Genomic DNA, 22,968 nt, shown 5'->3' on the forward strand with positions numbered 1-22,968 from the left:
GCAAAATTAAACAATAGCGCATGGTCCTAATGTAATACTTACATTTTTATAAAAAGGTAAATGGAAGTTCAAGAGATAAAATTTAATTATTTGCGTGGCACCAGCCAATGGATTTAAACTTTGTGATAATGATAATGGCTATACAAAAAAAATAAAATAAAAATATTGTCCATGGTTTCAGAATTTGTTGTGGGTTTTTGGGATGGCCTGGATGAGTGTGATATTTTCCGGGCTGAAATTTTGTCCCAGTCCGCCCCTGCATACAAATAAGTTCAAACATCCATTAATTATCTATTATTTCCTGAATATTACTTATGAAATGATCAAACAGTTTGCTACTGTTCAAATGCATTTTACTACTATATCGAATCATAATATAGTAATAATTTAGTACTTTTTCCTGTTTTATTGTTGGTTAACTCTTTTCTGATCATTTGGAATGAGGATAAAAGACAAAAAAATGTGCAAATAAGTTCAAACATCCATTCAATATTTATTATTTCCTGAATATTATGATGAACTGATCAAAAAGTTGGCTATGTTCACATGCATTTTACTATATAGAATAGTAATAATTTAGTACTTTTTCCTGTTTTATTGTTGTTTCCTCTTTTCTGATAATTTGGAAAGAGGATAAAAGACAAAAAATGTGCAAATAAGTTCAAACAACCATTCAATATCTATTATTTCCTGAATATTGCTAATGAACTAATCAAAAATTAGGCTACTGTTCAAATGCATTTTACTTCTATATAGTATAGTAATATAGTAATTTTTCCTGTTTTATTGTTGGTTTTCTCTTTTCTGATCATTTGGAATGAGGATAAAAAGACAAAAAAAAAAAAACATCAATTCAATATCTACTATTTCCTAAATATTATGAAATTCATTAATGCCGCCCCCCCCCCTGATGACGTCATAATATGCAAATTGGATGAGTGTATTTACACCCCACATAAACTTTTGGTCATGCCCAACATTTTTCTCATTTACAGTAGATCTCTATCTTTAAGCCATTTCAATCCACAAGCTCTTGAAATCTTGATGTCAAAATCCAGCATTTTTCCCTGGTGCCTCAGTACTTAGTTGAAGCACCTTTAAAGCCTCAAGTCTTTTTGGGTATGATGCGACAAGCTTTGCACATCTGCATTTGGCAATTATCTGCTATACTTTTCCTTGCCTCTTCACCTCTCAAGCTCTGTCAGCTTGGATGGGTGCTGGCAGACATTTTCAGGTTTCTCCAGAAATGTTTGATTGGGTTCAAGCCCAGGCTGTGGCTGGGCTATAAGGACAGTCACAGAGTTGTCTATCAGCCACTCTTGCTGTGTGCTTAGGGTCATTGTCCTTTTGGAAGGTGAATTTTCAGCCCTCAGTCCTTGCCGTTGAAAAACAGTCCCACAACATGAGGTTGCTACCACCACACTTTACTGTTGGGATGCTGCTGTGCAGGTGATGAGCAGTGCCCATACACGATGCTTGGAATTGAGATTCATCACACCAGAGAATCTTGTTTCTCACAATCTAAGAGTTCTTTAGGAGCTTTGTTGCAAATTCCAAGTTGGTTTTCATGATTGAGTTTGGCCACACCGCCATAAACACTGGTTTGCTGAAGTGTTGCAGTGATGTTTGTCCTTCTGTAAGTTTCTCCCATCTGCATATATGATCATGGAGCTAAACTAGAGTGACCATCAGCTTCTTGATTACCAGTCTAACCAAGGTCCTTCTCCATTGGTTACTCAGTTTGGCCAGCTCTAGAAAGAGCCCTAGTTCTTCCAAAATTCTTCCATTATGGATAATGGAGACTGCATGCTTCTATTATCCTTCAATGCAGCAGATTTTTTTTAAACACTTCCCAAAATGTGTGGCTTGATGCAAACCTGTTTATGAGATCAACAGGCAGTTCTTTTAACCTCAGGGCTTAGTTTTTGCTCTGATATGCATTTTCATCTGTTAGACCTTTAATTGAGAGGTGTATGCCTTTCCAAATTATACTCATTCAAATTAATTTGCCACAGGCTATCTCATCGACAAGCAATACTGATGCTTCTGAGCTAAATTTCAAGAGTCCCAGAAATGGTGTGAATACTTATGCAATGGAATCATTTCAGTTTATTTCTAATAAATTTGCAAAGTTGTTACAAACCTGTTTTGTGCTTTGTCATTATGGTGCATGGAATGTAGATTGGTGTGGGGGGAAAGTAATTTAAAGCCGTTTAACATAAGGCTGCAACATATCAAAACATGAAAAAATTAAGGGGTATGAATACTTTCACAAGGCACTGTAGATAGATAAATATCTGTCTTCTTTGAGATAGAAAACAATACAGCATAATGTAAGAAGAGGTAATAGGTGGGGCAGCCCTGTCTTTAAAAGTTAAACTTAAAGCTTCAAATGTTAGGTGCACCCCAATATGTGTACTTGTGCACTATTGTACTATTTACTAAATTACGTAGCAGAGGGGCCTATCAGACTGATGTTGAATGACAAAATAACCTTAAATAATTCATACACTATATGGTTGAGTGCATAGTGCATATAGTGTGTACATGTACTACTGTCTCCTTATTGATTGCTTGTTATAGTACAAACTTAACTTAGTAAAAATCTTAAAAATGAATACATTAAAAAGTATTTAAATTCATAATCAAGCGAGACAGTTTTATGTTTTTTGGGGGGGCCCGCTGTGTTGTAGGTATATAGACAATTTCTCAGTTTGTAGGAAAAAAAGTAATTTGTTGTACACAATACATTCAATGTCCACAACTTTCAATGGGAATATGTCAGTCAAACAAAAACAACATTTAGCATAATGCTTGATATAAAAATTAAATACAGGATAGAAGAGATGTTCAGAGCCGGCACCAGACAATAACTAGGGGGTACGCGACATCTAACGAGGGGGCACACAATCAGCAAGTTGCAACAATAACTTGAGAAACGAGGCTTCAACAAATACAATAAAAGCGCACACTCATACAATTTGGGTAGCGTGGGGCACAAACTAACGCGGGGTTAGTTCTAACATGCATGGTTTAAATATTTCCACACAAGCTGGCATAACCAAATTTACAGTATTTACTAGTTGCCATAGCAACACTATGCAGAGAAAAAAGTGGCCAAAATTCAAAAGCCTTTTGAAGATATTGCTGAATATTTATTTTACCATATTAAAAAGTACATTTCTGGCTGAAGTAAATTTATCATTTCAGTTTTAATTAATTTAAAATGAGACCAATCTGCTATTATTTTAACCTCCAATTTGTTATTTATCAGTTTAGATAGTTTATTAATGATTGACAAACCAGCGAAAGACACTAACCAGTATTATATTCCAGTTGCGCAGATGGGGAACGTTGTAACACCGTGTGACAATATGCCCCGCTGTTATTAAACTATGATATTCTATGACATTAGCAATGCAATTTACACTAATTACTTTTATGGATTTTAATGACAAACCACAAGAAACAGGTGAATAAAGACTGACAATTGATGTTTAATATTCAGAAATTATTATTTAAAGAAATGCAAGCATTTTGGCTGGTTTATGTGTGGTGATGTTTTTCTGAGTGTCTAAATGTGTTTCATCTATTTTTCCACATTGTTTTGAACTACTGTACAGCTGTGTGTTGCGATCAGGGTGATTGCACGCCGGCACTGATGTTACTAGATCTTACTGAAACTGAAATATGCCATCTTTTGACATGCCAGTTTGCAAACAACCACATAACATAACAGAAGAGAAAGTGGTTGTTATTCCGAAAAGTAAAGAAATTATAGTTTGAAATAAAAAAACTCTTTATTTTGATAGCCCAGTAACTGAAGTATATAACTCAACAATCAAAAAGTCTGACAACTTATTTCTTAATCTAGCTTTTTGTTAAGGTCAATACTATGAAGACAATTAAGGATTATGGTTTAACAAATGTTGCATGATTTAACATGGCACTGCCAAAAGCATTGCTTTTGCAATGGCTGATAATGAAAACAGTATGTAGGGTTCATTCACTAGCTATGACTTAATACTGATTAGATTTACTCATCTTACTTTAAAGATGAAAGATCACAAATTGTCAGTGAGGAGTAATTTCCCCAATTATTTAATGAAAATCCAGGGTAGAGGGGCGCAGTGAATGTGGTCTGGATTCTGTGCAGGGGGGTCATTTTGTCAGAGACATTGTAAAAGGACACCGTTCCTGCTTCTTGATCAAGAAACACTCCAATTTTAGGGACCAAACAAATGTTAGTCTGTTGGTTTCCATGCCATTCACTAAGATTAGCTGTTGGAAAGTCACATTTCCAAGATCTGTTGTTAGAGCCAAAGGTAACCATTCCTCTGCCTTGACTAATCTGGTCATACGAGAATGCAATAGAGCAACCTGTTCCTCCCCACTGAACTTCAAAATAACAGCGTCCAGACAGACTCTCATTACACAACACCTGGTATGATACCTCGGATGTAATTACACACGGTTGGCCAAAACTAAGAAAAGTTTGTGCAATTCTTGAAACAGACTTGTTATTTACAGAGAGCTGACTGCAGGTTGACGAGGGATTCAGATTCAGATCACAGGAATCTGTTGATAAAAAGAAAATGGAATTAAACTTTTATACCACCAACTTAATGTTTTTTTTTTTCAGTAATCAGGAAGGTGCATGTTCAATTCACTTTGTTTTATTGTGTTTTGATTCATTTTCATTATTGATGTTAAGGATTTATCTATACCAAATATAATTTCAGTTATGCAATCATTAATATACATGTATCAATAAGGATGATTATAAAGTTAAGACTTTTTCATTCAAAAATCAATCTGTTTTTAAAAAATCTTTTAAGTAAACAAATCAGAATACGATTGCAGCACAAAGGTTTATGTTGCGTTTTCACATAGATGAATGTTATTAATAAAATGCTAATATAATGCCTTATGCTGAATTTGTCAAAACAAAGTGAACCGAACATGTCCCTCTTCTGTCGCCATAGTTTAACACCTTTAAATCAACATTTATATGTATTATTGTTTTATAAAACCTCTCACATATAAGGAACTCTTCTCTGGTCTTGGGATGGGACGGCAGATCTGCAAAAAAAACAACAACAACAACAACTCACTATATGTGTATGTGTGTTTATCTACTGTAAGTTTTTCTGATTATTAAAAAAGCATGTTTGACTTACACTTTGGGACTTTTCCATTGTTTGCCATTATATGGACAGCGGGAACTATGGAATGTAAAATTTGTCATTATGACAATCCTGACAATATTGACAATATAATCTCACTATATTTTTTGTTAAACATAATAAACAATGTTTTTATTTCTGGCTTTAGATTTTTCTCTTCTTCAAATAATTGATCATATGCATGGATTACTTCCTTGTTTTAGACAAGCTAGCTAAGTCATTTCCGGTCGACTGTACTGTGCCGTAATAGGAGTGTACTTTGCTCATTTTCTCTACATAATCCATTCAAAATCGAAGAAAAGTAACAATAAAGGCAAAATATTACAAGATTTAAAAAATGTGTTCATTACTATAAAGGAAAGTTACTGATTATCAAGAATACAATTATGAAGTCCTTGAAGAGAAGCATTGCTAGCTAGCTAACGTTAGCCTAAACACGTCATGATAGTGTTTAGCTGTCAACATTTAAATGCGTTACGGAAGCAGACGGACAGGTGGCGGTTCGGGATTGGCAAGGGATGGAGTTGTCCTGCAGGTAAGTGTCGGGGACTCTTGGACATGGCACACTCCCTACAGCCAAGCACGTACCTCCTCACATCCCTTGCCATTTCGGGCCAGCAGAAGCGTTCGGATAGCAGCGAGAGGGTGTTGTTGGCCCCCGGATGCCCAGTGCCCAGGGAGGTGTGCGTAGAGTGGATGAGATCTACCCGTTGATCAGGAGGAACAAACCGACGATCCGGAGGACAACCGGGCGGAGGTCTGGCTTCTGGAGTGACAACGGCTGGAGAAGCAGACCATTCTATGGGACTGATTATGATACTTTCTGGAATGATGGTTGTGGGTTCTTCAGAGGATTCTTGTTGGTCATGGAGTCTTGATAGAGCATCTGCTCGGATGTTCTTGGGACCCGGACGATAGGTGATGGAGAAATTGAAGCGTGAGAAGAATAGGGACCAGCGAGCTTGACGAGGACAGAGACGTTTGGCGTCACGAAAATATTGCAGATTTTTATGATCAGTAATGACTTGGAATGGATGTTTTGCTCCCTCCAGCCAGTGCCGCCACTCCTCCAGGGCGAGCTTGATGGCCAGTAACTTGCGGTTGCCGATGTTATAATTCCGCTCCGCTGGGTTGAGTTTCCTGGAGAAATAGGCGCATGGATGGAGTAACTTAGGAGTACCTTGAACCTGAGATAGTACGGCTCCCTACTCCAGTGGTCGAGGCATCGACTTCAACGACGAAAGGGAGATCAGGGTTAGGATGAGTCAGGAGTGGAGCTTGCGTAAAGGCTACCTTAAGGGTATGGAAGGTTGCGGCTGCATCGGGAGTCCAGATGAGAGTTTTGGGCTTGCTTTTCAGGAGGTTAGTTAATGAGCTGTGATAATGCTGTAATCTTGTATGAAGCGTCTGTAAAAGTTCGCAAATCCGAGAAATCTCTGTAACTCCTTGATCGTGGTGGGTTCTGGCCAGGAAACAACTGCAGTCACCTTCCCCTCGTCCATACGAACCCCCTCACGGTCAATGATGTATCCCAGGAACTGGACTGATGGTAGGTGAAACGAACATTTCTCAGCCTTGAGGTAGAGTTGGTGATCACGCAGCCTTTGTAGGACCTCCGCAACATGGTGGCGATGTTCGGCCTTACTCCGGGAGTAAATCAGAATGTCATCTATATAGACAATGACGAAGTGGTGAAGGAACTCCCGGAGAACTTCATGGATGAAGTTCTGAAATACGGAGGGGGCGTTGACCAAACTGTAGGGCATGACCAAGTACTCGTAGTGGCCGGTAGGGGTCACGAAGGCGGTCTTCCATTCATCCCCCTCTCGTATTCTCACCAGATTGTAGGCGCTGCGGAGGTCCAGCCTGGTGAATATGCGTGCTGTCCGAAGTTGTTCCAGGGCCGCAGGGACGAGAGGAAGGGGATATCTGAATTTGACAGTACCTTGGTTGAGGATGCGATAATCTATACAAGGCCGCAGCCCTCCATCCTTCTTCGTGTAGAAAAAACTGGATGCTGCGGGAGAAGTAGAAGGACGAATATACCCCTGACTCAGAGCCTCATGAATGTACTCCTCCATGGCCTTGGTCTCCGGAAGCGACAACGGGTAGATCTTTCCTCTGGGCAATGTGGCATCAGGAATCAGGTCGATGGCACAGTCCCATGGCCGATGAGGAGGTAGCTGGGAAGCTCTCTTGGGGCAAAAGACATCTTGAAAGGAGGAGTAGATTGTGGGAATCTGTACGGATCTTTTTTCTATTGGACTTTCCACGGAAGTGACAGAGACAGGCAGAGATTTTGGAACAGGTCGAGGCAGATTGTGAAAACAACCTGGTGAGCATCCTTTTCCCCATTTTAATATCTCTCCTGTGCCCCAAGAGAGGATGGGATCGTGCTTCACCAGCCACGGGCGCCCCAAGATGATGTCCATAGAGGCACCCTCCAGAACCAGAAGTTGAATGTCTTCTTGATAAAGTAATCCAATTTGAAGTTTGATGGTTTCACATTTATGATGTATCCGAGTACGTGAAGTTATCGAGTTGGTGATGGGTTGAATCTGGTAGATGGAAGACGAGGCCTCGGTGCAAAGTTGGAACTGGCGACAGAGGGCACTGGAGATGAAGTTCCCGGCTGACCCGGAGTCGATGAGGGCGGTAGCTGCAACAGAGGATGAGGGGGTGGTTAACTGAACATTGGTAGTGAGAGGATGCATCTTTTCAACATCTGTATGGATGACACTCACCAATGAACGGACTGGCCGGAGTGGGCAGTTCAGCCGAACATGCCCGCTAGCACCGCAATACATGCAGAGACCCCGGGTCAGCCTCCTCTGTCATTCCGCAGCAGTGAGTTTACCAGCTTCTATGATCATCGGTTCTGGTTCTGGAGGGTGAGCTGGCTCAGAATGGCGGAGGAGTGCAGTAGATACAGGTTCTTGAAGAGACTGGTATGGCGTCATACAGTCAGAACATTGAAGAGATTGTTGAATAAATTTTTCCAAACCCGTAGCATCATCCAGAGCAGCCAGTTGCAGACGGAGCTTCGGTTCCAAGCTGAGCTGATAGGTTGTCAGAAGAGAACGTTCATTCCATCCACTTGCAGCAGCGAGTGTACGAAAGCGAAGTATTCATGGGTAGTCATGGTTCCTTGTTTGAGATGGTATAGCTGTTCACCAGCTGATACTTCTCCATCAGACCGACCAAATACTTCCTTGAAATGAGCGGTAAAGTTCTGGATGGAATGGGTAGCCGGCCCGGCTTGCTGCCAGATGGTCTCAGCTCACTGAAGAGCAGGTCCTGAGAGAAGTGATGTGATGAAAGCAATTTTTGACTGATCTGTGGGATACAAAGCAGGTTGCATAGTGAATATCAGAGAACATTGTAACAGTAATCCGTTGCACTCCCCTGCCCCGCCAGAGTAGGGCGCCGGTCGAGCCATGGGACTGGAAATGACGGGTGTCGAAGAAGTGCCAGGTGCTGGAGGTGCTTCGGATGGTGGTGCGGATGGCATGGTGGTAGGTGATCGCAGCAATACTTTCCTCAGCGAATCCACCAGTTCCTGAAACGGATCGGGGTTGCTCATGCTGTGTACTGTCTTGGTCCGGGCTAACTGTTACGGAAGCAGACGGACAAAGAAGATAAGTGAAGATAATATAATTTATTTTTGCAGCAGAGCAGATGAAGGATATTGACGTGGGTAAGTATAACTGTTCTGAATTGTAGAAGTTCTTGAATGATATCCGTAGACTGATGTTGATGTTTTCCTTTGTCAGGAACGACGGGAGAAGAAGGTGGATTCCCTGAGAAGCTGACAGACTTACGGCACACACACCGCTGAATGGATCCTGTTTGCGATGTCAGACTTACGACGCACACACCCCGTTGCATGGACTGGACTGAACAATACAGGCTGAAATGGAACAGAACAGAGGTAAGTAACGACAGGTAGGTATAGTTGTGAACTCGCAGAGAGAAGCACAATGAGTCCGCTTCGAATGAACGAGCCTGGGCAATGAGAGGTGCGTGGTGTGAGCTTATATTGGGGTGTGGCTGATTAGGTGCAGGTGTGTGTGCTAGAAATCAGGTGACTGTGATCGCTGGGTGATTGTGGTGGAAGAACCTGGCCAATCTGTGACAAAATGTACAACTTTGCAGGTATTCTCCTGGGATTACCAGGATCGGTAGTTAAATTATATGTTGTTAAATAATATGAAATTGAATGTTTACGCTGCTATCATTATTTACGTATTGCAATTATTATTTTTCTCTGTTTCTGATAAGAATGAGGCAGAAGAGAAGTCTCAAGAGCAGGGGTCCCCAAACTAAGGCCCAGGGGCCGAATGCGGCCCGCCCCCACATCTGGACCGGCCCTCTGAACAATGCCAGAGACATATTTTGAAAATGTAATTTTAAATATTTTTTACTTTTATCATGTCGGTATTTGATAATAAAGGTTGGCAAGAGAACCAGTTGAAAAGTCTGTGGAAGCGCTGAAAATGCTGAAGGCGGAATTTGACGTGATTCAAAAAACACAGTGGACCAACACCAGCAGATGACATTGCACCCCAAATCATCACAGACTGTGGAAACTTAACACTGGACTTCAAGCAACTTGATCTATGAGCTTCTCCACCCTTCCTCCAGACTCTAGGACCTTGATTTCCAAATAAAATACAAAACTTGCTCTCATCTGAAAAGAGTCAATTTCTTCTTCTCCTTAGCCCAGAGCCTCTGATGTTGTCTGTGGTTCAGGAGTGGCTTAACAAGAGGAATACAACAACTGCAGCCAAATTCCTTGACATGTCTGTGTGTGGTGGCTCTTGATGCCTTGACCCCAGCCTCAGTCCATTCCTTGTGAAGTTCACCCAAATTCTTGAATCAGTTTTGATTGACAAGCCTGTCAAGGCAGCGGTTCTCTCGGTTGGTTGTGCATCTTTTTCTTCCGCACTTTTTTTATTCCACTCAACATTCTGTTAACATGCTTGGATGCAGCACTCTGTGAACAGCCAGCTTCTTTGGCAATGAATGTTTGTGGCTTACCCTCCTTGTGAAGGGTGTCAATGATTGACTTCTGGACAACTGTCAGATCAGCAGTCTTCCCCATGATTGTGTAGCCTAGTGAACCAAACTGAGAGACCATTTTGATGGCTCAGGTGTTTAGCTGATTGGCATGTCACCGTATTCTAATTTGTTGAGATGGCAAATTGGTGTTTTTTTGTTAAATGTGAGCCAAATCATCACAATTAAAAGAACCAAAGACTTAAACTACTTCACTCTGCGTGCATTCAATTTATTTAATACACAAGTTTCACAATTTGAGTTGAATTACTGAAATAAATGAACTTTTCCATGACATTCTAATTTACTGAGAAGCACCTGTATATCTTTTGAAAAGAAACGATCATTTGTCTGTCTGGTGCATAAAAAAATAATGAACTATTCTAGCATTAAAAAGTATAATAAATACAGGTAAATCATAATAAAATTATTAATAATAATAATAATAGTAGTAGTAGTAGTAGTAGTAGTCAGTCCGGCCCATGGAATTTTCTTTTATAAACCGACCCGTCCCCCCATTAAACAAAAGAAAATGATGTGGCCCGCTCAGAAAAAAGTTTGGGGACCCCTGCTCAAGAGTGTCCACCTATATATAGCACATATAAAATGAGCTTCAGCGGAAGTTTATGAGCTGGCTTATCTTTATGTGGAAGTTCTAAAGAACACTCCGTGCTTATGGTCAATTGAAACAGTAAAGTGTAAATCAGAAGAACCGTAAGGAATGTAATCAATAAAAACTAATCAATATACATTATTAATTAGTAATTTAGATACTAATATGCAATATTATACTATCTAATTTTACCTTTCTCGGATATCGACAATATGTCTTCTGCACATAGATCATCTAGTTGGCTTTTCAGCTCACAGACAACTTTTTCTACTTCCTCAAATGTGAGATGTTTGCTGATAGAGATGGTGCACAAGTCTGAACATTGGCAGCAGGAAACAGATGAGAATTTCTACATGTAAAAAAAAAAAAAAGCCAGAAATCAACCACAGTTCATTTGATGTTTGATGAATATACAGTGAGGAAAAAAATATTTTATCCCCTGCTGGTTTTGTATGTTTACCCACTGACAAAGACCTAATCAGTATATAATGTTAATGGTAGGTTCCGGCGCGGTTCGTTTATCTGGCCTGGCCGGCTGAAAGAGGTGGGCCAGAGAGCAGTTCAGTTGGCCTCGGGCGCGGTATGCATAGTGTAAGCGCTAACCGCGTCGGAGCACGAAACAGATACTATTTTGTGTCTACTGTCATCATTACGACCGCAAACATATCCTATTGTTACCACCACACTACACTTTTTTAATAATTTAATTCAATAAAGTATATTTAAGTTTATAATGGGTCTAGTTCTCTCCTTATTGATGAACAGGAATTACAGTTTGTGAGTAAAGCTGCTAGCTGAAAGTAAATCTTTCACTAACTTTTGTATTTCACTCTCCGTAATAACTCTCTGATACATACAAGTGAAAATAAATGAACCGCATAAATGAATTATTATTAATTATTAGATAGAAAAAGTGATGTTCTCCGTTATCTCGTACATGACGTAAGCGTGTTTCGGCCGGAGCTTGAGTGCAGGCAAAGACTATAGAATACCCAAGACATGTCACTCGTATAGTTTTGAATGGGGAAAAATGCAACGATCATTATGGCCGCAAAGCCCTGCCTTCTTAGTGAAAGAGCCAATCGTTGATTAATAAAGTCAGCGCGTCACTGCAGCTGCCGTTAGAAGTCCCGGTTGCTATAGAAACAATCGGCGCTTTAAGACGTGAGCTCAGTACTGCGCATGCGCACTGGCTCATTGAGGCGGAAAAATAAGCATTTTTAAACGCTATTGGAGCTCAAGGAACCATATTTATGAGGCAGTTCATGTTGGATTTCTTTGGAGATTTAAAATATGAAATTTAATCGTCAGCTTGGTGAACAGTTTTGGAGAATTTGATGTTTCCCCATTCAAAGAGATAGGAGCTGCACTTGCCTGCCCGAGTAGCGTTTCAAAGATGGCCGCCGAGTAGAGGTCTGCATTCCCGCGGCTCTCCCGCGGAAACCGCGGGACCCGACCAGATTTCTTGCGACGCGGGAATAAATTTCCAAATAAAAGCGGTTGCGGTCGGTAACTCTGGTGTAATTTGAACGGGAGCGGGCGGTAACAATATCCCGTTCCCGAAGTCTTTTCTGAACAGCTAATCTGCGCTTTACTCATTCCTATCGAGCACCTGTAGGCTACATCCTGCGCTCAAAACTGTTATGCACTTGCTACACTCATGGACCAGTGCTTTCAGAATCATGCATTTTACTGGCAATGTCTCATAGGCGCGTAAAGTTAGGGTACTACTGGTGTTTTTTCTGTGGGCAACTGTTTATCAGTTTATCAGCGTTACTCTCCAGAGCGTAAAGCCATGTTTGGAGTGCCAAAATCTTCATAAGGTTATGTTAACTGATTTTTCGCAAACAGTGTGGTTGCTAACTCCTGACCCGAGCCCATCTTTTTTCCCCTTTGCCAAAACAACTTATACTACTGTTTTGGCAATTAAAATAGTTAAGTTTTGCATGAAATGACAAAGTGGTTATAATTTTGTTTCTTTTTTATTAAGGTAATTTAGAAAAAAAAAAGTTTGGAGCATTTTTTTGTTCGTTAAATGTAAGCTTTTCTTACTTTCTTAAAGTAACTCAAGCGGCGGCGGAAGACAGTAAATTGACCTACTCTATGTTTGAATTTGCCTTCTCACATCACGAATTGGCTAAAATAAAATCTATAGATTTAAATAATATAGAAATAATAGCCTAATAATATATATAAATGTTCACTATTAGGCGCATTCCCAATAGTTTTTGCGGAGAGTGGAAACCAAAACGCGTTTTAGGACACGGAGGCACAAGTGCGATCAGTTACATTTTTTTCAGTGGAAACTATTTAACCGTTATTTTTTTGTCAGACATGATAAATTTATTTGTAGAAAGCTTTAAATTAGTACTTAATGAAATAAAACAAATCGAAAACCAAAACTCTTTTATTATGTAGCTAATCCGTAAAGATGCCTTTTTCTCTAAAGACGCGTCCAATGAGGAGATGGATGAGGAGGATCGTTAACTTCATCATCACTGACTCAGAAAACAGTTTATAAATAATTAAAATATCTCCTTACTATATTTCATAGTCATGGTAATTATTTTTGCTGGTGCTTTGTGGCAAGCTTTATCCTATTGCGTGCACTTGAACGCGTAACCCTTCCAGCTGCGCTGAAGATGCGCTCAATGCTGCAGACAGGACCGTCCGAGCCGCTCTTGATCATGTTCAAGGTAGTCATGGTAGCCTGGTCTGTTGTTTCCACCAGCACTGCATTTTTTATCACCATTGAATGTCTGAAATATCATTTTAAAAGTGGAACATGGAAATATAATGGATGTATTGCGAAAAAAGTTTTATATACCCGGTATTGTTTCCTAATGGTTAAATGTGAGATTCTGGAAACGAGAACTAAATTTAGCGGGAACGGTCGGGTCGGGAAGAAAATTATTCTAAGCGGGCAGCGGGTGAACAAAGCCTGAATATATAGCGGGAGCGGGTGGGTGCGGAATAAAACCTCGTGGGAGCGGGCGGGAGCGGGACTAGAAAAGCAGTCCCGCACAGACCTCTACCGCTGAGTGATATGACTTGCCTTAAAGGGACTTTGGTGCAGGCCAGCGGGGTAATTGCGCTCAGACTCGGTTCAAGGCAATTGTGCTAGTGTGAGTACATCCTAAGTGTAAAGTTAAGCAGTTCTCTTCTAGACCTGGAGTGCCTCTTCAAACACTATCTACAATGGCTTCTTCCAGTGACACACAATCAGATTGGTAGGTAAAAAAGACAGTATATCATTCGTGAACATGATTTGTGAAAACAACATTTCCCATCGTTCTACGCTCCGTAATTGCGTCATCGAGCGTCGCCTCTGTTATTGTTTGAAAATGTGACCTTTAGCGGCGAAAACTTACATATTGTGCCTTTAAGAAACAGAATAAAAATAAAAAAAATCCAGAAAAATGCATTTATATAATTGATTTGTATTTTAATGAGTGAAATAAGTATTTGATCCCCTATCAATCAGCAAGATTTCTGGCTCCCAGGGTTTTTTTTTTACAGGTATTGAGCTGAGATTAGGAGCACTCTCTTAAAGGAAGTGCTCCTAATCTCAGTTTGTTACCTTTATAAAAGACACCTGTCCGCAAAAGCAATCAATCAATCAGATTCCAAACTCTCCACCATGGCCAAGACCAAAGAGCTGTCCAAGGATGTCAGGGACAAGATTGTAGACCTACACAAGGTTGGAATGGGCTACAAGACCATCGCCAAGCAGCTTGGTGAGAAGGTGACAACAGCTGGTGCAATTACTTGCTAAAGAAAGAAACACAAAATAAGGCCATGTCCACACTAATACTTTTTCGTTTGAAAACGCATCTTTTTCTCTCCGTTTTGGCCTTCCGTCCACACTGAGACGGTGTTTTTGTCAAGGAAAACGGAGCTTTTTGAAAACGCTCTCCAAAGTGGATAAATTTGAAAACGCCGTTTTCGCGTTGTAGTGTGGACTGTGAAAACGGAGGCTTTTGAAAACGATGACGCATATTTAGTCATGTGACGCATATTGTACCAATAGATATCTATGTTTACACCAGTAATTGTGCCTGTACTATTCACTGTCACACTGCTGCTAAATAGCCTAGATTTACCTTGTACACTTATCAAATTACAGTCCTAAAATGATGACAGAAAATTTACTCACAGTTGCTGTCCTGCAAAACATGACAACAGCTGCTTTTCAGATAAAATATGAATGAGCGCGATATAGACGCGTCAGTGAATGATGAAATATTTCCGTAAATGATCCCGCCAGAAGAATTGCGTGAAAACTTATTACATCTGTATAATTTTGGAGGCTTTACGCATGCGCAGTAAGGCGAATTTGACGTTTTCCTACGTTTCAGTGTGGATGAGAAACTTTTGGAAAACGCTTGGAAACGCTAGTGTGGACAGAGAGCGTTTTCAAACGAAAACTTCGTTTTCAAATGTATCCGGATTAATGTAGACGTAGCCTAACTGTCAATCTCCCTCGGTCTGGTGCCCCATGCAAGGTATCATAGGGCTACACAATAAAATCGCACGCGATTGTTATGCACATCTCGTCAGTAAAGCCGATTCTGTATTTAGTAGTAAATCTCTATCACGTGCATTCAGATGGCATGGCTTTTAAAACACAAAGTCGTAGATCACTGACAAGCTACGCAATATCGAAAGAACCCAGCTGTACTGATGAGATACGCATGACAATCGCATGCGATTTATCGTGCAGCCCTCGTGGATCTCACCTCATGGAGTTTCAATGATCATGAGAACAGTAAGGAATCAGCCCAGAACTACACTGGAGGATCTTTTCAATGATATCAAGGCAGTTGGGACCATAGTCACCAAGAAAACAATTGGTAACACACTACACCGTGAAGGACTGAAATGCTGCAGCGCACGCAAGGTCCCCCTGCTCAAGAAAGCATATGTACAGGCCGTCTGAAGTTTGCCAACGAACAACTGAATGATTCAGAGGAGAACTGGGTGAAAGTGTTGTGGTCAGATGACACCAAAATCGAGCTCAACTCAACTCTCCATGTTTGAAGGAGGAGGACTGCTGCCTATGACCCCAAGAACACCATCCCCACCGTGAAACATGGAGGTGGAAACATTGTGTTTTGGGGGTGTTTTTCTGCTAAGGGGACAGGACAACTGCACCGCATCAAAGGGACTATTGGGTATTCCGGTATGACAATGACCCAAAACACATGGCCAAAGCAACAGAGGATTGACTCAAGAAGAAGCACATTAAGGTCCTGGTCTCCAGACCTTAATACCATAGAAAATCTGTGGAGGGAGCTGAAGACGTTGCCAAACGTCAGCCTCCTCTAAACTTTAATGACATGGAGAGGATCTGCAAAGAGTAGTGGGACAAAATCCCTCCTGAGATGTGTGCAAACCTGGTGGCCAACTACAAAAAACATCTTGACCTCTGTGATTGCCATTATGGGTTTTGCTAAGCTAAGTTTCGTGAATTTTTATTTATTTCTGTTTAAATAAACCTACCATTAAAATTATAGGCTGAACATTTCTTTGTCAGTGGGCAAACGTACAAAATCAGCAGGGGATCAAATCATTTTTTCTTCACTGTAGCTTATTTGGTTCATTGGTTGGATGGTTAGAGAATAGTTCAGCCTGCTTGAAAGGCAGTCACACCCAAATGTACAAAAAAGACAAAGATACCCCACTTTCTCTTACTATTTGACTATATTAAACCAAACTCTACCAGATGATTACAAAGTAATTTTGTTACCTGAATAAAATTGATGTTATCCTCTATCAGTGAAAGCTGCCCCAGTTCATCATGTCTCTTTCTCATGTCAGTGATCTCCTGCTCCAGTGTAAGTATAAGCTCCTCAACTCTGCTTACTTCTGCTTTCTCCTGAGTTCTGATCATCTTTGTTATATCAGATTGATGTTTCTCCATGGTGCTAATCAGCTCAGTAAACATCTTCTCACTGTGCTTCACTGCTGCCTCTGCAGAGCACTGTCAGAAGATGCATAAAAATAAAAAAAGAACTTCTAACTATTTTTAGAGCCCATTGACTGCACATGGACATAGCTGAAGTATTAATGTAGCAACATACTTGTAAAAATAATACATTACATAAACTATAACAAGCTAAAATGCCCGTACCTTATAAGAATTCATGGCTTGTCTTAGTTCCTTCACCTTGATTTCTCGTTGAAGCATGTCCTCTTGAAGATCATCTTGATTCGACTTCAACTGTTCCTGTGAATTATTAAATTTCAGGTCATTTAACTTTTCATCACAAAACACAGGCAAAATACTAACAATAGTATAACTATTGTTTCTATCAATGATTTCATCTTTTTGAAACAGGTAGGTACAAACACACATGCACAATTCTGATTAATATATTTGTACATTTTTAAAATTATGTCAGTCTTTTAACAGATACAAATTATCACACAGATAAATCAGTCACTTTGCCTGTATTTTTTGTCTTCCTGCTGCAGGTGAAGTCATGATATGGTTCTGGTGGTTGATCAAAGCACACTGCATACATATCAGCTGCTGATCTTGGCAACAGTACAGCTCCAGTAGTTTATCATGTTGGGGGCAGATCTGGTCCACTAGATGTGGTGAGGCATTGACCAGTTTGTGCCTCCTTAATGCAGTAGATGTAAAATGAGTTTGGATGTGAGATTCACAGTAAGAAGCCAAACACACCAGACAAGACTTGGTGGCTTTTAGTTTGGTCTCTGTGCAGATGTCACACTCCACATATCCAGACACAGTAGAACTCAGGACAGGAGAGGCTGTTCCTGCTTTTGGTGCTTCTCTCTTCATTTTCTCTACAACTTCAGCCAGTACAGTGTTTCTGCTGAGAGCTGGTCTTGGGCTGAATGTCTGCCTGCACTGGGGGCAACTGTAAACTCCTTTCTGATCATCCCTATCCCAAAATTTATTGAGACAGTCCATACAGAAACTGTGCCCACATGATGTACTAACTGGATTATTCAGAAGATGAAGACAGATCGGACAGTTAAAGGGATTTTGATCATCAGAAGATTCTGCCATTTTGCTGCAGTGAAAACAGTAGAAACATTTAGGTGGTGTTATTGGAAAAGATTAAAGTGCGTAAAATAAAACTCAAATCTCACATTTAGCTTACAAAAATAAACAAAAACACTTAACTATAACATTACAATTTGTTTTACATTGGTCCCTGTGGGTCTCCACTGGTAATTTGCTGTTGCCTTCTATTGGTGGCATGTTAAAAAAGTTTAAAGTCCCCCTGAAATCAAAATTAAAGTTTTTGGGCTTTTAGTATGAATACAGGTCCTTTTCAAAAAATTAGCATATTGTGATAAAGTTCATTATTTTCTTTAATGTACTGATAAACATTAGACTTTCATATATTTTAGATTCATTACACACAACTGAAGTAGTTCAAGCCTTTTATTGTTTTAATATTGATGATTTTGGCATACAGCTCATGAAAACCCAAAATTCCTATCTCAAAAAATTAACATATCATGAAAAGGTTCTCTAAACGTGCTATTAACCTAATCATCTGAATCAACTAATTAATTCTAAACACCTGCAAAAGATTCCTGAGGCTTTTAAAAACTCCCAGCCTGGTTCATTACTCAAAACCGCAATCATGGGTAAGACTGCCGACCTGACTGCTGTCCAGAAGGCCATCATTGACACCCTCAAGCAAGAGGGTAAGACACAGAAAGAAATTTCTGAACGAATAGGCTGTTCCCAGAGTGCTGTATCAAGGCACCTCAGTGGGAAGTCTGTGGGAAGGAAAAAGTGTGGCAGAAAACGCTGCACAACTAAAAAGAGGTGACCGGACCCTGAGGAAGATTGTGGAGAAGGACCGATTCCAGACCTTGGGGGACCTACGGAAGCAGTGGACTGAGTCTGGAGTACAAACATCCAGAGCCACCGTGTACAGGCGCCAGGTCAAGCCACTTTTGAACCAGAAACAGCGGCAGAAGCGCCTGACCTGGGCTACAGAGAAGCAGCACTGGACTGTTGCTCAGTGGTCCAAAGTACTTTTTTCGTATGAAAGCAAATTTTGCATGTCATTCGGAAATCAAGGTGCCAGAGTCTGGAGGAAGACTGGGGAGAGGGAAATGCCAAAATGCCTGAAGTCCAGTGTCAAGTACCCACAGTCAGTGATGGTCTGGGGTGCCATGTCAGCTGCTGGTGTTGGTCCACTGTGTTTTATCAAGGGCAGGGTAAATGCAGCTAGCTATCAGGAGATTTTGGAGCACTTCATGCTTCCATCTGCTGAAAAGCTTTATGGAGATGAAGATTTCATTTTTCAGCACGACCTGGCACCTGCTCACAGTGCCAAAACCACTGGTAAATGGTTTACTGACCATGGTATTACTGTGCTCAATTGGCCTGCCAACTCTCCTGACCTGAACCCCATAGAGAATCTGTGGGATATTGTGAAGAGAAAGTTGAGAGACGCAAGACCCAACACTCTGGATGAGCTTAAGGCCGCTATCGAAGCATCCTGGGCCTCCATAACACCTCAGCAGTGCCACAGGCTGATTGCCTCCATGCCACGCCGCATTGAAGCAGTCATTTCTGCACAAGGATTCCCGACCAAGTATTGAGTGCATAACTGAACATAATTATTTGAAGGTTGACTTTTTTTGTATTAAAAACACTTTTTTTTTATTGGTCGGATGAAATATGCAAATTTTTTGAGATAGGAATTTTGGGTTTTCATGAGCTGTATGCCAAAATCATCAATATTAAAACAATAAAAGGCTTGAACTACTTCAGTTGTGTGTAATGAATCTAAAATATATGAAAGTCTAATGTTTATCAGTACATTACAGAAAATAATGAACTTTATCACAATATGCTAATTTTTTAAAAAGGACCTGTATATTAGCCTTAAGATTATCTATAAGCTAGTGTGCTTCAAAACAATGACAAAATTCGCTTTTACAAGATATGGGCATTCAAAACTTACTCTCTCGTCACTTCCGCCAATATGAATCAACGATTTTGATGATATCACCATGCACTTCAGTTTCTCATCAAACGTTCTGACCAATCAAATGCTTTCTAGAGTCTATAGCGTCCCGCCCCCTACACAGAGACGCAATAACACAGAGCAGATCATATGCGCTCACATGTGCGATCGGCATGTATTAAACTACACAGCCTCAGCATGATTATGATCACTATTTTGTTTAAGCAAGAGTTTCATATGGAATCTATGGGGTAATTTATTAGACTGCTGTCATAAGCTTACAAATGTGGCTTTACCGAGCTCAAGGGCTCTGGCCCTGAGCAGATATAAATGGAATGCTATTGGCTATTCAAAATAAGTGGGCGGGGCTTGGTGATATGTTTTTGTTTCAGTTAAAAGTACGTCACCACATAGAATAACGCTGCATGTTTCAAGGCACTTCAGTGGACCTTTAATGATTAACAGTTGATGGTTAAAGGTCCACTGAAATGCCTTGAAACACGCAGCGTGAAAAAAGCCCAGAAAAGGCTCTATTTCATTCGCCTACTCAGGAAAGCTGGTCTGAGCCATCGCCCTCTCACCCAAACCTACAGAGGACTGATAGAAAGCATCCTCACTGCAGGCATCACTGTCTGGTATGGAAATACAACACAGGCAGAGAGAAAAGCACTGCAAAGAGTCGTAAAGACTGCAGAGAGGATTCTAGGGACAAAACTTCCTTCCGTGGACTCTCTGTACACACAGCGTTGTCGGAAAAGAGCAGAGGGTATTATCAAGGACTCACTCCATCCAGCTCACTCTCTGTTCAGACACAAAAACTGTACATACAACCTGAGATATAACAGAGCGGATAGCATCATCACACATAGAAAAAGGTTCTTCAACAGTTTCTTCCCTGCCACAGTCAGACTCATGGCTAAACAAAAACATTAAACATTTAAAATAACACCACACTACCTCACATCGCTGGTAATGTACAAGGTTTTCTGTGAAACAGAAGAAAATGTGTAATAATATCCTTTCTATGTGAAATAATATTCTTTCTTATGTGCAATAATATCCCTCCTATGTGCAATAATATCCTGTCCTATGTGCAATAATATTCTTTTTGTGGAAAAGTAAAAAAAGGTGCAATAGCAAATCTTTTCAATGCTATAACTGTGAAATATCTATAATCCAACTTGGACTAATTTTTGACCAGTATTAGTACCTGCATTTAAAGAAAAAACACTTATGTCTTAAGACTTTATTTATTCATAGATACTTTATTTAGTTTATAATGTTATATTTTCTTTTCTTTTTTTTCTTGTTGTGTGTTTCTTATTCATCTATTAACTTCTTTAAACATGACTCAGAGAGCTCTGCACTAGAATTCCAATGTACATGGGACTGTTGGTTTTATGTGTAAATGGCAAATAAAAAATCTTGAATCTTGAATCTTGTAACATTAGAAATGTTGTTATCATCACTTTTGATTCATTGAAAGCATCCTTGCTAAATAAAAGTGTTAATTATTATAATTTCTTTCCCAAAAAAGAAAAAAACATGACTCTAAGCTTTTGAATGGTATAGTGTATAATGTTACAAAAGCTTTTATTTCAGATAAATGCTGATCTTTGTATATTTGTATTTATTAAAGAATCCTGACAAAAAATTACTCAACTGTTTTAAATATTGATGATAATAATAAAAATAAAAGGTTTGCTCATTCTTTTAATTGATTCCTGTTCACAGTCATTCTGACTATTACTGTAATAATTATCAAATGATTTTACTGTGTAGTTTTAGAGAAAATTAAAGGCAAATTCACCCAAGCATGAGTGGGCATCCTTGCACTTTTACATCATGTCCCATTTTCAAACAATCTTTTCTTTATAGGTTTGCTCATTCTTTCAATGGATTTTTGTTTAGTCATTTTGACTATTACTGTATTAGTTATCAGGGGATTTTACTGTATAGTTTTGGAGAAAATAAATGGCAAATCACACCAAAAAACAAAGTGCATTCTAGCATTTGCACCATTTCAAATTTATTAGACACTCACATTACTGTATTAATTGTCAAGTAATTAACTATAGTTTTTTGAAGAAATTAAAAAATATCAATCCAAAGTTTAAAATATATTGTTGCTTTTTTTTGTATTTATTCACAAAAAAAATTTGAATTTAATAATTTGCATTATTATATTTATTAATGAAAAGATAAATAATTTGTATATGGTTGCACTGTTACAGGAAAAAAGAAAATGCCTTATTTTCATTTTGCAAGAACATAAATAAATAGAGATCTGGACATTTTCACTTTTTTAGACTTTAAAACAAATAAAACTTAAAAATAAATATAAAAGGTGCTAGAATGCTCTTGATGCTTAGGATGATTTTTTATTTTCTCCAAGACTATACAGTAAAATGACTTGATAATTAATACAGTAATAGTCAGGGTGACTGTGAACAAGAATCAATTGAAAGAATGAGCAAACCTATAAAGGAAAGATTTTTGTGAGTGTCTGAATATGGGAAATGGTGCAAATGCTATAATGCACTTTGTTTTTTGGGCTGATTTGCCATTTATTTTCTCCAAAACTATACGGTAAAATTACTTGATAATTATTACAGTAATAGTAATAGTAATATTTTTTTTTAGGATTCTTTGATGAATTCAAAGATACAAAGATCAGCATATCTGAAATAAAAGCTTTTGTAACATTATACACTATACCATTCAAAAGCTTGCAGTCCAGTTTTTTTTTTTCTCATAAAGAAATTATAATAATTAACACTTTTATTTAGCAAGGATGCTTTCAATGAATCAAAAGTGATGATAACGACATTTATAATGTTACGAAGGATTTCTGTTTCAGATAAATGCTGTTTGTATGAACTTTCTATTCATCAAAGAAACCTGAAAAAATCTACTCAGCTGTTTTCAACATAATAATATTAATAAATGTTTTTTGAGCAGCAAATCAGAATATTAGAATGATTTCTGAAGGATCATGTGACAGGAACAATGATGCTAAAATTCAGCTTTGAAATCACAGGAATAAATTACATTGTAAAATATATTAAAAAAATATATATAAAAAGAAAAAAAAAATATATATATATAAACATATTAATATATTAAATTATTTTAAGTAGTT

The 22,968-nt window shown here is 39.1% G+C and overlaps 1 protein-coding gene across 1 annotated transcript; it reads right to left on the minus strand.

Annotated features, from left to right (window-relative positions):
- Positions 1-3,967: 3,967 nt before the first annotated feature.
- On the minus strand, positions 3,968-17,900 carry ftr80 (finTRIM family, member 80). The gene is made up of 7 exons (XM_073833819.1): positions 17,309-17,900; positions 16,991-17,086; positions 16,607-16,840; positions 11,050-11,206; positions 5,181-5,225; positions 5,041-5,082; positions 3,968-4,578 (listed from the first exon to the last, which is right to left on the minus strand). The coding sequence occupies exons 1-7, from the start codon at positions 17,897-17,899 to the stop codon at positions 4,046-4,048; spliced, it is 1,698 nt and encodes a 565-aa protein (XP_073689920.1). The 5' UTR covers position 17,900; the 3' UTR covers positions 3,968-4,045.
- Positions 17,901-22,968: the final 5,068 nt, after the last annotated feature.

This window comes from Garra rufa, chromosome 2, assembly GCF_049309525.1.
Source record: "Garra rufa chromosome 2, GarRuf1.0, whole genome shotgun sequence".
Taxonomy (NCBI): domain Eukaryota; kingdom Metazoa; phylum Chordata; class Actinopteri; order Cypriniformes; family Cyprinidae; genus Garra; species Garra rufa.

Excerpts from the sequence above, each read along its gene's own strand:
- ftr80 (XM_073833819.1), bottom strand. The coding sequence starts at position 17,899 with ATGGCAGAATCTTCTGATGATCAAAATCCCTTTAACTGTCCGATCTGT. Across the intron at positions 16,841-16,990 it reads AAGCCATGAATTCTTATAAG|TGCTCTGCAGAGGCAGCAGT; the intron begins GTACGGGCATTT and ends ATCTTCTGACAG. Across the intron at positions 5,083-5,180 it reads CAATGGAAAAGTCCCAAAGT|ATCTGCCGTCCCATCCCAAG; the intron begins GTAAGTCAAACA and ends TTTTTTTTGCAG.